This window comes from Elgaria multicarinata, chromosome 5, assembly GCF_023053635.1.
Source record: "Elgaria multicarinata webbii isolate HBS135686 ecotype San Diego chromosome 5, rElgMul1.1.pri, whole genome shotgun sequence".
Classification (NCBI taxonomy): domain Eukaryota; kingdom Metazoa; phylum Chordata; class Lepidosauria; order Squamata; family Anguidae; genus Elgaria; species Elgaria multicarinata.
The window spans coordinates 22,583,105-22,596,658 of record NC_086175.1 but is presented as its reverse complement, the minus strand read 5'-3'; the positions used below and the strand labels follow the sequence as shown (position 1 = coordinate 22,596,658).

The window sequence follows — 13,554 nt, the reverse complement described above, 5'->3', positions numbered from 1 at the left end:
AAGGATATAATCAGGTTAGCTAGTGATTCTTTCACCTTGTAGCTTAATTCACTTGTTTCTGCATTCAGATCTGTTTGTTTTTAGGCATCTTTCTACAGTGTACAGTCTGGATTGTGTAGGCCACTTCATGTAAGTGGATGGTCTGGTGGAACATGATTATGAAATAAGTTAACAGAGCAATATTTTGATTAAACATTTCCAAGTATTGGTCATATTTTAACTTGTAGAAATGTGTGTATAATTTTCCTAATGAAAAAGCCCTAGCTTGGCTAATGATGATTTTAATCCCATTAATTTGGTGGAGAATATGCAGAAGGTATGAACTTCCTGAGATGGCAGCAGAGCTTTGGGTTGCTGTTTTCTAAAAAATGAAAATAAACTCAGCAACTAGTAAAAGAATTATGGGTTAAATAATGCTGTGGATGTAGTTGTGGCGTTACCCCCCCCCCCCCCACAATTGTATATGTCTGGATTAGTATGCCTGGTAAGTAGGGAATGTTAGAACTGAGTGGGTGTGGTTTATGATGTAATAGGTCAGGGGGGAAGAGGAGTATATAAGGAGTGTGCTGGGAGTTTGTGGGAGAGTTTTTTTTGTTTTGTTTTCTTGTGTTTCTTATTTGGAAAGTAAGAGTTTAGATTCCAGGGATTTAGGATTGGTGTAAACAGAGAGAGGTAGTTGATGTGTGGAGAGTTTAGATCAGGCAGGATTGAAAGTATTATATTTTTATTTAAAGTTTGTAAATAACAATAAACTTATTATTGCTTTGTTAGCTACCAAATACCATGTGTCAGCTTGGCATTAATTTACCTGCCTTACAGTTATTAAACACCCACACCAGATTATACCCAGAGTATATTTAGAGCAGATCCTGTATAAAACCTGTTTCCCTCATAGCTGGGGGAAAGGTTAATTAACCCTCCCCTCAGGTTTTCAAGTGGTGGTGCTTGGCCAGAGAAGGGTTTATGCGACGGGCCTAGTGTAAGGGTTTGTTACGTCGCAGTAGTATACTTTGATTTCAGCAAGGATTTTGACCAGGCCCCTCACAATAATCCTGTTGACAAGCTGTTAAAATATGGGGTAGACGATGCTACTGTTAGGTGGATTTGTACGTGGTTGATGTGATACCTAAAGAATGCTCATATGGGCTCCTTGTCAGCGTGAAAATAAATTACAGGTGGGGTGTTGCAGGGCCGTTTCTGCACCTACCTTTTCCCCCAGGATCGTCCTGGGATCATCCCTGTGCATCCAAATGACACTTGGGATCCCGAGAGCAGGCAGGGATGATCCCTCCATTTGCCTGGGATAATTCTTAGGTGTAGAAGGGCCCCAGTGTTGTTTAATAGATTTATCAATGATTTGAATGAAGAAATAGAGGGGATACTCATAAAATTTGTAGACGACACCAAATTACACCAAACCGGAAGGGGGTAGCTAATACTTTACAAGACAGAATCAAGATTCAAGATGTTTTTGACAGGATGGTGAACTGGGCCAAAACTAACCAAATATTCCAACAGAAATAAATGTAAGGTTCAGTATATAGTTAGGAAAAATCAGATGCACAGATATAAGAAGAGTGACAAGGATCAAGGGGTTTTAGTAGATGCCAAGTAAAACATGATTTATCACTGCAATGCAGCTGCTACAAAGCCTAATGCCATTCTAGCCTGCATCAAAAAACATATAGTCTCCAGATCATGAGAAGCAATGGTTACAATCTGCTCTACTTTGGTTAGACTTCACCTAGAGACGTGGAGACAAAGTCCTATGAGGAAAAGTTGAAGGAGCTGGATATGTTTAACTTCAAGAAGAAATGATTAAGAGGCTAATAGCAAAATATTTGAAGGGTGTCAGACTAGGGAGGTTTATTATTTTCCTGCTGCTCCAGAGCTGAACCAAATTACAAGAAAGGAAACTTCCTGATGGTATGAGCTGCTCAACAGCAGAATGGTCTGCCTCAGAAAGGGGTAGGAAACTCTCCTTCATTAGAAGTTTCTAAGCAAAAGCAAGGGGTTCTGTAGCAGCAGATTTCCTGCAACAGCAATGGGGTTGGACTAGATGGCCTTTAGGTGATCTTACCAACTCAGTGATTCTAGTCTATGATTAAAATTTATAGCATGTAAATGCATTCTGAAGAATAGAACAGAGGATTAGATGAGCAAGGGTAATCTTCTGGTAAGTTTATGTAAGACATTTATGATATACTTTCTACCTTTGTCCACCTGTTCTGCTGCTCACATTCAAGGAACTACATTTTTAAAAATGTCACTTCGATTTCAGGAAATTCTGTTACCATAGTTCTGCAAATATCAAGCTGTGCTCTTTTCAACCTTTAGTAGATAAACTTGGAAAAGGTATCTTTATGGTCTCTTAACAAAAAAGAAAGAAAAACCTTGGGAAATACTGATAGATTACCAATATGTGTCAATATTACAATTAACGTATCACACTGTGATACGATCACACAGGATGAGTTCTCTATCCCCATGATATTTTGGCTGTTTGTATCATCCTGCCAAGTAGTACGGAGAATTTTGCCATATAACAACAGCCCAATGTCTGGTAAAATGTGTAGCAAAATGGTTGTCTATATAGGCTCACAGTGCATATCAAAATAATCGTGTGAATTGTATATTAATACTGTAGTCTGAATCCATTTTAATACTTTCCTTCCACAAGACTGTCCCATTAACAACCTGTCACTACAGCAATGACCCTTTGCTCCATGTATGAATATTTAGTTATTGTTGATTGTTAAGGTTTTAGAAGCGGGACTAACCAAGGGCACATTGCATAAATGGCCAAATCTCATTCTTACTTCCTATGTTTATTGATATAGGGTCACACCAAGACCGGCATGTAATTACTGAAAACAATGGAGAAGATAATATTTATTTCATTAACTGATATATCTCGAGAAATCCTATTGGCTTCAATAAGACCATAAGCCTCAGGGGGGGGGGGTGCGCCCGCCAATCTGCAGTATGGGAATAATAATACTGACTTTGCTTGGCATGTTTGTTGTAAGAATTACAAACTAGATAATGCATGTAAACTACTTTCAACACTTGGAAGTACTATACAAAGAAGAGCCATAGCTCAATGGTAGATAACATGTTCTGCATGCAAAAAGTCCTGGGTTCGGTCCCTGGTATCTCCAGGTAGGATTGGGAAGGACTCCTGTCTAAAACTGTTGGAAAGCTGCTACCAGTGATTGCAGAATACAACGCTACATGGACCAATGGCCTGACAGCTTCCAATGTTACGAAATAAATAAAATGCCGTGAATGTATTGGAGCACAAGGTGCAAACTTTAACTAGTATCAGCCATTCTTGTAACAGGTACTTACCCATTACTGTACCATGTACCATCACTTTCCCAGTGCCACCCGTAGGATAATATTGATTTATTCCAGTATGTGAGAAAGAAACTGAAAGTCAATAGCTATAAAATGTAGGGTGGGAGAGAATATGTCTGGTCAGAGGTGGCGTGGGCAAGTTCAGAGTATACAAAGAAGTAAAAACAGCAGAGTCTTGTGCCACCTTAATGAATAACAAATTTATTGTGGCCTAAGGTTTCATGGACAGTCCACTTCATCAGAAAGAGAGTTTTATACGCCAGAATAAATTTGTTAGTCTTTAAGAGCCACAAGGCTTCTTGTTGTTTTTGCTGCAACAGACTAAAATGGTTACCGTATGGAGAGAAGTCAAAGAAATCATTTATCTCTCCCCCCCAATACATTCAAGTAAATTCCTGAACAAGTAATTGGTTTACAATTCTAGAACAATGCTTTCCTAGTAAATAGTAGAAATGAGGACAAAATTGTGTGACATTGAAAATGTTTGGATTATTCTGAGATATAGTGATTGCCAAAATTGCTTGCATCATAAGGCTAGTATTTAATATTTACTTTCATGCCATGCCATATATGAACACATGAAGCTCTCTTATCAGGCGTCAGACCATTGGTCCATGAAGCTTAGCAGACTGGGCATCAGCACCCAACATGGTTGGGCAAATGCCAGCCTCCATTTTTAAAAACACGCACGCAATTCCTCTCTATTTTTATATTAAATTACTGTTTAAAAAACCAACCCTCTTTCTTCCCCTTTTTAATGGCCAAAGTAGAGTGACCATATGAAAAGGAGAACAGGGCTCCTGTATCTTTAACAGTTGTATTGAAAAAAGAATTTCAGCAGGTGTCATTTGTATGCATGCAGCACCAGGTGAAATGCCCTCTTCATCACAACAGTTAAAGCTGCAGGAGCCCTGTTCTAGTATAGCTCCTGCAGCTTTAACTGTTGTGAAGAAGGAGTTTCACCAGGTGCTGCATGCATACAAATGACACCTGCTGAAATTCCCTTCTCTGTACAACTGTAAAAGATACAAGAGCCCTGTCCCCCTTTCCATATGGTCACCCTGGGCCAAAAAGCAGTGCCAGATGAGGTGGCGGTAGCCACAACCTTCTTAATTCCCCCACGTTGTCTCCATCCCCAATGTTGGGTCCATATGCATTGCGGGGAAATTAAGATGGCAGCAGCTTCACCCAACACTTTTCACTGGAGCACTGGGAATATGCCGCCATTGCCCTTTTCCTACTACTGTTCAGTTATTTATTGCTGCCCCTCACTTTGCTGCCCCATGGTAAACTTGCAAGGGGGTGCCAGGACAGTCCTGGAGGCACCAGCCCTGTAGCCAAAAATTGTCTAGTTCTGCTCTCTTAGACCACCTGATATCCTTTTTAACTGGAGATGCTTGGGATTGAACATGGGACCTTCCACATGTAAAACATATGCTCTACTATTGAGCTATCTCATTCCTTAAATATTCCCACCTACCCACTTGTTATCCTTTCATGACAAATTAAGCAAATGAGAATGGAATTTGGACATAGCAGCTTTCTTCTAATGGGATTGATATTTTAAATTAAGAGTTGAAGCTGATCAGGTAGTAAGATATCAGGGAACTGTTACTCCTGGCCTTCTATTAATTGAGTCCAAAAGAATTGCCAAAGGAATAATTCAGCATCTGCTCCCAAACAAGAAAATGCCATTAGTTTAAACTATCCTGTTCCTTTGGATTGATTTAAATTAGAAAAGCAGCTGCCTTGTTCATTGTATTCAGCTGACTGAGGCAGCCACTGCACCAGTCACTGCCAGCCAACTTATTTCAGCTTTGTTTGTTTTCAGTCATGGTATTTGTCAGTCGTAGCAAAGGTAAGGGAATGTAGCAGCTTGAAACTTGTGCAAACAGGCTAGATCTCATTCACAAGAGATTCTGGCTCAGTTCAGACAACACGTTTCTCAACGGTAGTTTTAGAACTCCACGGTGGGGTTTTTACAATACAGTTGAGAAATGTGTTGTCTGGCGGGATAATTCCATGCAACGGCGGAGGTTTTTTTTGGGAAAACACTCCACATAGAATATCCACGCTGTGCAGAGGAGAGCTCCTGCACAACCGTTGTGTGTTATGTGGCGGGCTCCATCGAGTTTTCCGTTGTGTCGAGTTGACTTTTCCCACTGGCTATGGAGTTCCCTGGCAAGCATGGCGAAAGGAGCGAGTGGGAAAGCCGCCAGGTCTGGGTTTTTTGCAGCAATTGCTGATGGGATACCATTGGGAGGACTGTGGGAAGAGTGAGGGTGGAGGAACTGTCAATCAAATGTTGCAATGGATTTTACTCAACTCCACGGTAGCCCACAGTCACACAACGATGGAATTAGAACATGTGTGGGGAGTGCCCCCTAAAAGCTCAAACAATGAGTGGAATTATCACACTGCATTGACTAATGTGTTGTCTGAACTGAGCCACTGAGAATGATTTTTTTTGGGGGGGAGGCTATAGAACAGATTGTTTTTAATGTGCGTTATAGTACACACAAACCAAGTAATGTCCTCTCTCAGTTTGTGTGCTAGACCCTGGAAATCTGTTTAACTAGAATGGACTGCTGGGGTTACCAAACAACATCTCCAGGCACCACTGCACCTGCACGGCCAAGCTGAGGTGCCCACCTAGCTATTTTCCCCCTCTGCAAATAAATGGAGTAATTTCTTAATTCACAAAGATATTTTTAAATACTTTAAAAGTCTTTGAAAAGCTTAAAACAGCTGGGAGAACAGGAAAGTCTTAGCCTGGTGCAGAAAAGGCAGCAGTGTGGGCACCAGCACGTTTCCATTGGGAGAGAGTTCCAGAGCTGGGGGGCCACTACTAAAAAATCCCACCACATAAAGAAGAGCCAGAGATGTTGGGGGGGGGGGAGAGGAAAAGGGGGTGAAAGGAAAAAAGCCAGAGAGAGAGAGTGCACACAAACAAAATGAGGTGCTCGTAACATTTTTGTGTTTGCTCCCCTTCCCACAGCCAATTTGTGGTGGTGCCTGGGGCACTTTTTCAAAATTCCAAATGTGCCCACTGTCCCAGAAAAGTTGGGGAGCCCTGATATAATAAGTACTAACTGTCATGTTTTCAGGGACAGACCTATTCTTCAGCATTGGGTGCCTGCGCTTCCGGGCTGAGAAACAGCAGGAGTGATAAAACATTGGGGGTAGCAGGAAAGACACGGCGTTTGTTTTGCTTCTGCAGGTGGTGGGTGAAACTTTCTTCAGAGGTGCTCACCTCATGCTTCATCATCCTACTCCAAATGCAAGCAGGAGGCTCCTAAACCTGGCACACACATAGGATTGCAGCAATGACTGAGTCTAGGAAAGAAGCGTGACCCATGTCCACAGGAAGTACTGATAGCGGCTAGGGATGAGGCTAGCAGTGGAACTTGAGTAGGCTCTCTCATCTTGCATGCAGGCAACAAGAATTGGTTGCGTTTACATCTCCAGCTGTGCAAAAATATATGCAGTGCACTTGAGAATAATATTCATGCACTCCTGGAGACAAAGATTCTCTGGCACTGAAAAGTGCTATAGTTTGTCAAAGTAGGTACCAGACTGAACATTTGAAGTAGCATAATGTCTTGCAGATGAATCCTTCGCATATTGCATTTTGTCAGCTGGGTAGTAACCTCAGTTGGAGATAAATTAATAGTTGTGAAAGAGGTACCAGGTCAGCCATCCCCAAAGGGTATGTCAGTATTTGAAAGTTAATATTAAAAAAGATATAAATATCTGCATTTGGAGGATGCCATTATTCAGGTGGATCAAGAATTACAGAATCTTTGAATAATTTCATTGGGCAACCACAAGAAAGGTTATACTAAGCTCGGTATACCTTTGTGAACCCTATATATATTTATAAGTTTGTATGCTTGGAAGAGCCCCTGAACCACCACTTTTAATTCTTTTGGTCCTTTGATTTAAATGAAATATGCAGATACATTTGTTGTATTCAGTTGAAAGAAGCAGCTTTTGCATATACAGTCTCTATATATACACACACATGAACACACAGGAGTACAGCATCAGCAGTGGTGAATACCCTAATGTACTACCTTCCCAACCACTGTCAACCACTGATGGTATATTTTTTTTATCATGGTACTGTGCATAATGTTATAGTGGTGGTAGTTGCAGCAAGAGCATAGAGAAGGCAGGGATGGTGCAGGATCCCAAACTATTGTGTTCTGTGCCTAATATTATTAGAATAGTGTTGTGATTGCTATTACATCATAAATTAATGGAGTTTAGATACCAGGTATATTCCTGAAAATTATCTCAACAAATTAATGATGTTTTGTAGGGCTGTCTGCAGGAAGACGGATATAATAACATGTCCATGCTAAATCCTCATACTACACAACCTGGTTTGCACTATCACTGTGGCTTAAACGTGTTTACGCTGTGGCGTATGCCATTTGCCTAATTACCCACACAGGCATGGCTTGTTGTATCATCCAAACCTGAGCGGCATAGCTTGTTGGAGGGGGAAAAGTCCTCAAATAATCAAATAACAGCCCATGGGTTAGTTCAGGGTTGTTTCCCCCTCCAACAAACCATGCTGCTCAGGTTTGGACAACACAGCAAGCCAAGATCGTGCGGACCAGACATTATCTTCAATCCTGTGACTTCATTTTGATATCTCCCCAGTTTTGAATACTCCTATATCAGTGTCTCCAGCAACTTGTTATAAAGGTATTAGAGCCCAAAGTCATATAAGTAGGACTTCCAATTGCACAATAAGACTTCCCCAAATTTCATCTCTCCCTTGCAGTCTCTCATGCTTCTCCCCCCCCCCCCCATATCTTCACAATTTTGAGGGTGTGCAGGCAGTGGAAATCTGTTCCATTGATGGAAACTGTTCCACCAGCAGGAGGGGTTAATGGGATATCACCCAATAATTATGTATCTAGGTAGAATACACCCTGTTAACAATGGCATTTGATATTGTCTATGGGCTCATCTACATCAAGCAGAATATTCCACTATGAAAGCGGTTTATAAAAGGCAGGAGCCACACTATTGTTTTATAGAGGTATTGAAGTGCACTGACAACTGTTGGGGCCCATGACACATACTGTATACCGCTTTCATACCAGTTTCATAGTGTTATATCCTGCTTGGTGTAGATGTGTTATGGGCCCCAACAGTAGTCAGTGCACTTTAGTACCACTATAAAGCAGTAGTGTAGATCCTGCAATGCACTTCAATACTGCTATAAAGCAGTAATGTGGCTCCTGCCTATTATACCACTTTCATAGTGGAATATCCTGCTTGGTGTAGATGAGCACTATGTCAGAGGTAATATTTTGTTGTGGTTAGTAGATATTATATGCCATACAAAATATACACATTTATGGTGAGAATTTGCAATTGGTTGATAAAGAGTTTTTATTAAGGCTGCCTCCTTTTATCAGGAACATGCTATGCAAACTGCATCACCACCCAGAAAAAGATAGAAGTTGTATATTTACTTTTAATATTGAATCGGTGGCTCTATGGTAGTAGAGTGTCTCATGCTTCTGATATATGATTGGAACCTTATACTCTGAATGTTGAAAATTAACTGGATCGTCCTAGATCACCCCAAATTAGATCTTCATGCAGATTTCACATTACTGAGTTTATCTGGCAACAACTTACCAGAACTTTGTATATGAAGCCTCTGGTGCTTACCAAGAGAGATTTATCTTCAAGTAATGTCTTTTTATAAATAAACCAATTTTGTAATTAGGTCCACAAAAATCACTAACCCATTTTAATAGCTTGTTATAGTCATTTGTGATCTGAAAGAACAGAACAGGCATTTTTATCTCCCATGAGTGACTAGGAGAGTGACTGTTTAAAACTTTGAAATAAATCCCTTATCAAAGTCCCCGGTTTTCAGTAGTCATAGCTTTCTAGTTTCTGAATATCACTAAGCCTGTTAGGGGATAGATTAGTCAAATATTCACGCTTTAATTTTTTAATACCAAACCATAATTATGGGGGGAAACACCTGTGAAAGAAGAAATGATATGGAAGAGGGGGAATCCCAGGTTAGCATGGTACCTTTGGTCATTCAGAGAGGGCAAGCTGAACATACCCAAATTTCAGCAGTGTCAATCAAACCAGAGGGCACAGGCATAACTTAGGAAGCATGTGTCATACAAGGATGGGTTTGCTAACACTGCACCTCAGAGACACAATGTACCAGGAATGAGCACTACTATTGTAAAAAGCTTGCATGTCATATTTATTACTACATTTATCTCCCACCATTTTTCCTCTTGTGAGGAACCCAAGATGGCTTATATGGTCCTCCTCTCCATTTTATCCTCACAACAACCCTGGGAGGTAGGTCAGGCTGAGAGTCAGTGAGTGGCCTAAACTCATCCAGTGAGTTTTATACCTGATTGGGGATAGAACCCGGGTCTCCTGAGTCCCAGTCGCACACTCTAACCACTATACTGTATTGGGCCCAGCTTAGTTGATAAAGATCTTAAGAGAATCTTTGTGCTTTTATTTTGAAGTAACGGAAAAATAAAAGGAAAAAAATATATTCATATGAATTGCAAAATTCTGGTAGCACATTCAACAGTGTTTTCTTTTCTTCTAACAGATAATCCTGAAATAGTCAACAGGAATGGAATGGAATGTCAAGAGGCCTCAATGAGAACAGCAAAGCATTGTTATTGTACATACTACCCTGTCTCTTCCTCAATAGAATTGCCAGAAACTGCATGCTGAGTAAAGAGTTTGTTCGTCTGGACAAATCACAAAACACTTAAGAGCTAGTGCTGCTATAGCATATATGAATATTAAATATGGTATGCTTAGTATATTCCAAACTAATCTAGTTAACTACCTGATGCCAGCTGTGATGGTTCAAGACATAAAAGGGTAACATTTTACTTTTAAAAGTTTTATACAACACCGTTTACTTCTTAGGAATATTGTCTTACCACCATCGTTATAGCTAATGTAAGTAGTCCTATTCATACATTATTGTAGGGTTCACAACTTTATGAATCTTTCAATGTTAGCAATAAATGATTTACATTGGCCCCCTAAGCCCAGGATCCAAAGGACCACATGATTAGTTCCACATGGGGCCCGGCCACTTTGGGGGGGTGGGTTTCTCACCCAGCAGCCCCGCCCACTTCGCCTGGCAAGACTGCCTTCGACATTGCGGCGTTTTAGAAGTAGTTTGTGACATGACAAAGAATTCCACTCAAAGGAAAGTGTGTGGTGCGAGGGTTTTTGTTTTCGTTTTAATAATCACACTGGGCATGTGCAAGCCCTTGAGTCCACCATGGTAGCTCTTTGGATCTTGGCCAATATAACAACTGCAGATTTAACTTTTAACCCTTTGACAATTTTGTACTCTCTAAAAAAGCTCACTTCTCTACTGGGCAGTTGATGCCAAGACAAAGGAGGCAATGTGAAAGTGGAACCCTGGATTCCAGCACATCACCACCTAAACGTTTCAAATAGAGGATCCAAGGTAAAGCACAAATTGCAGAGATGCACATAAGCTGGTTTTGGTTGTGTATGGAGAAGCTATACTGGAATCATGGCATTCTAGAACTAAATTAAACCTTTGCACGGTATGATTTTTCATACCCCTAACAAAGTCTTGACTATGTTATTTTACAAAGAGAGAATATTTTTTAAAAAAAGCCTTTGCAGAAGTGCCTAAATTTTGCCACATCAGACTTGAAACTAAGTGACACTGCGGTCTATAATTGAATCTACACCAACTGATTAAGCTTTCAGATTTACAATCAGGTTACCAAAAAGAACTTGTTATGAAATAACTTTTTCCCAATTAAAGAAATGGGAATATATGTGAAAAGATTAGCATGATATACTAATTTAATTCAAACTGAATGCAGTCATTGTTAAAATTGATAAGTGACTTTAATCTAGATGATTAGGAAAATACTGAACAGGATATAGAGAGAGCTTCATTTTAATCCATTGTTACTGTTGCCGTATTTTTAAAATCAGGTTAAAGAAGTTGTAACCGGATTACAGCACAGAGAAAGAAGCTAGTTCTTTTAAACTTTTTCTTTAAAAGCTTATTTTATGTCACAGAAATATGAAGATATCTTTAATACAGCTATATACATATTATATATACACATACATATATATGGACAAAACAGATTTTAATGTTTACTTTTTTAAATACTGTGTTGATTTACAAGGTAATTATATACATTTTATTAATGTAGGAGGTTTCTTTCTAAGATTTGTTTCCTACACTGTTGTACCAAATATGTCACATTTCACATTTTATATGTTGCACATATATCACATAAATACATAGTTTTTAAATTATTGTTTATAAAACAAACAAAAAAACAGCTGTTCTATGGAAATATGTATAATTGTTTGAAACATCTGGTTTTTCCATGCGAACATTATGAATGATTGCAGTATTTTAACTTAGCCTTTTCAGATTGATTCTAAGCTTTTTAGCTTTGGCAGCACTGCCTATTCTGAGAGACCAGAAGCACTAATTGGTTTTTTTGCTAATGAAATAATTTTTCAGTGTTAATCTTGTTTTCCAAATGTCTAATATCTGTTTATATTAAAACAGTAGCTTTCATCACCTAATGGGGAGAAAACCCTAAAATCTGATGGTAAACATAGTATTTGTATTCTTGCATCTGTCTTAATTTGTGAGGATTATGCATTTTATTTTATTTTTGTTTGTACATTTTCTCAGTTGTTATAACTAGATTGCTGACTTGGCTGTTTACCTACATCTGTAGTTGTTGGGTTTTTTTAATAATCCACCTAAACATTTGGTAGTTTATTGGACAATACTAAATGGCAATTTATATATGTTGTTTAAATATTTAAACTGTAGAAAGAACATTTTAGTGAACATATTATGTTTAAGCAATTATTTTCTTAGAACCACTCCAATATTGTTTTCTATCCACTAATGATCAAACTTTCAGTACATAGATGAATTTTCCTCCTGAACAAAAAGAGAAAAAGAGAGAACTTATTTTTAAAAAAACAGAGTTCCACTGTATTGGCATGCAAGTTTGTTCTGTTCCTACATTTTTTTTAAAAAAAATCATTTATATCAACTTTAAACCATTTGCTCCAGATTAGCTGCATTGGTCTCAATGGGGCTATGCTGAAATAAGTTGTTTAAGTATCATAGTATAAGAGCATGAGTCACAGAGGTGGGATAGGCAGAAAAAATAGTATCAGCAGAGATGAGTTCCACATAATCTACTCTTGTATGTAGATGCATCCCAATAGCTTGGGCATAATTCTAACCCATGCTTTGTTAAGAAATGAACTACTCTGGAAGTGAACCCATAGTTAGCTGTTGGGTTGTGAACTGTGGATTGTTTAAACCATAGCTTGTCATTATGGGTGAATATAGAACCATGGGTTGTTTCACCAGGTTGTTTCAGACAGTGGGCAAGAGTGGTCAAAAAACCGAGCTTCTCTACATGCCAGCACTACAGCACCGCAAAGGAATTTGGGATAAAAGGAAGTAGATGAGGGAGAGGGAAATCATCCAGGAATTAAGAAAACAAACCACAGTTTGTTTGATTTTCTGCCAAACAAACCCTGGGTAGGGCAACAAACCATTGGTTAACCATGGGTTAAATAAACCATGGGTTCACTTTGGCCTTAGCTAGACCTACCTTTTGTTCCGGGGGAGAGGAGGGGAGACATCGCGTTGTGATTAACGCGAGATCTCTCCATCATTTACATGTAAGGCGTGACGACCTCAGGAAGAGAGGTGTTGCACCCGCCATTTTTTTTATTTTTAAAGGAAGAGGAGCACATGAACACTCATGCACTGAAGGTAGGTCCTTTTTTAAAAAGTAATTACTTTTCCCGCTCCCCCCCCTAAACCCGATGGGTGCAGCTCCCGGCCGGGTCAACCCGCAGAAAAGGGCCACACATTCTCTCGAAAACCAGGCCCAAAGGGGAGGGCTGTATCCCGGGGTAAGGGAGGGATGATCCCTCTCTGATCCCGGGATCCCTTTTGCATCATGTGGTTGCACAGGTATGATCCCGGGTATCACCCCGGGATATCGCGTGGTCTAGCTAAGGCCTTTATGTGCAAATCAGAACACATCAATCTACTCATATCCTCCACATCCTGATCAGCAACTTTATTTTATCCCTCTCCTACTTCCCCGTTTGTGT

At 39.7% G+C, this 13,554-nt stretch overlaps 1 protein-coding gene across 10 annotated transcripts in view; it reads left to right on the top strand.

Annotated features, from left to right (window-relative positions):
* MBNL2 (muscleblind like splicing regulator 2) overlaps positions 1–12,445 on the top strand; it is an 87,059-nt gene extending 74,614 nt beyond the window's left edge. For 7 of the 10 annotated variants that reach the window (XM_063126054.1, XM_063126052.1, XM_063126050.1 and 4 more), the window contains one exon: positions 9,983–10,085. In XM_063126054.1, coding sequence (XP_062982124.1) covers positions 9,983–9,997 — 15 coding nt within the window. In that variant the 3' untranslated portion in view covers positions 9,998–10,085. Of the gene's footprint in view, positions 1–9,982 lie in introns of all 10 variants that reach the window. The other 3 variants (XM_063126053.1, XM_063126049.1, XM_063126046.1) reach the window with 1 other exon arrangement.
* The last annotated feature ends 1,109 nt before the right edge of the window (positions 12,446–13,554 follow it).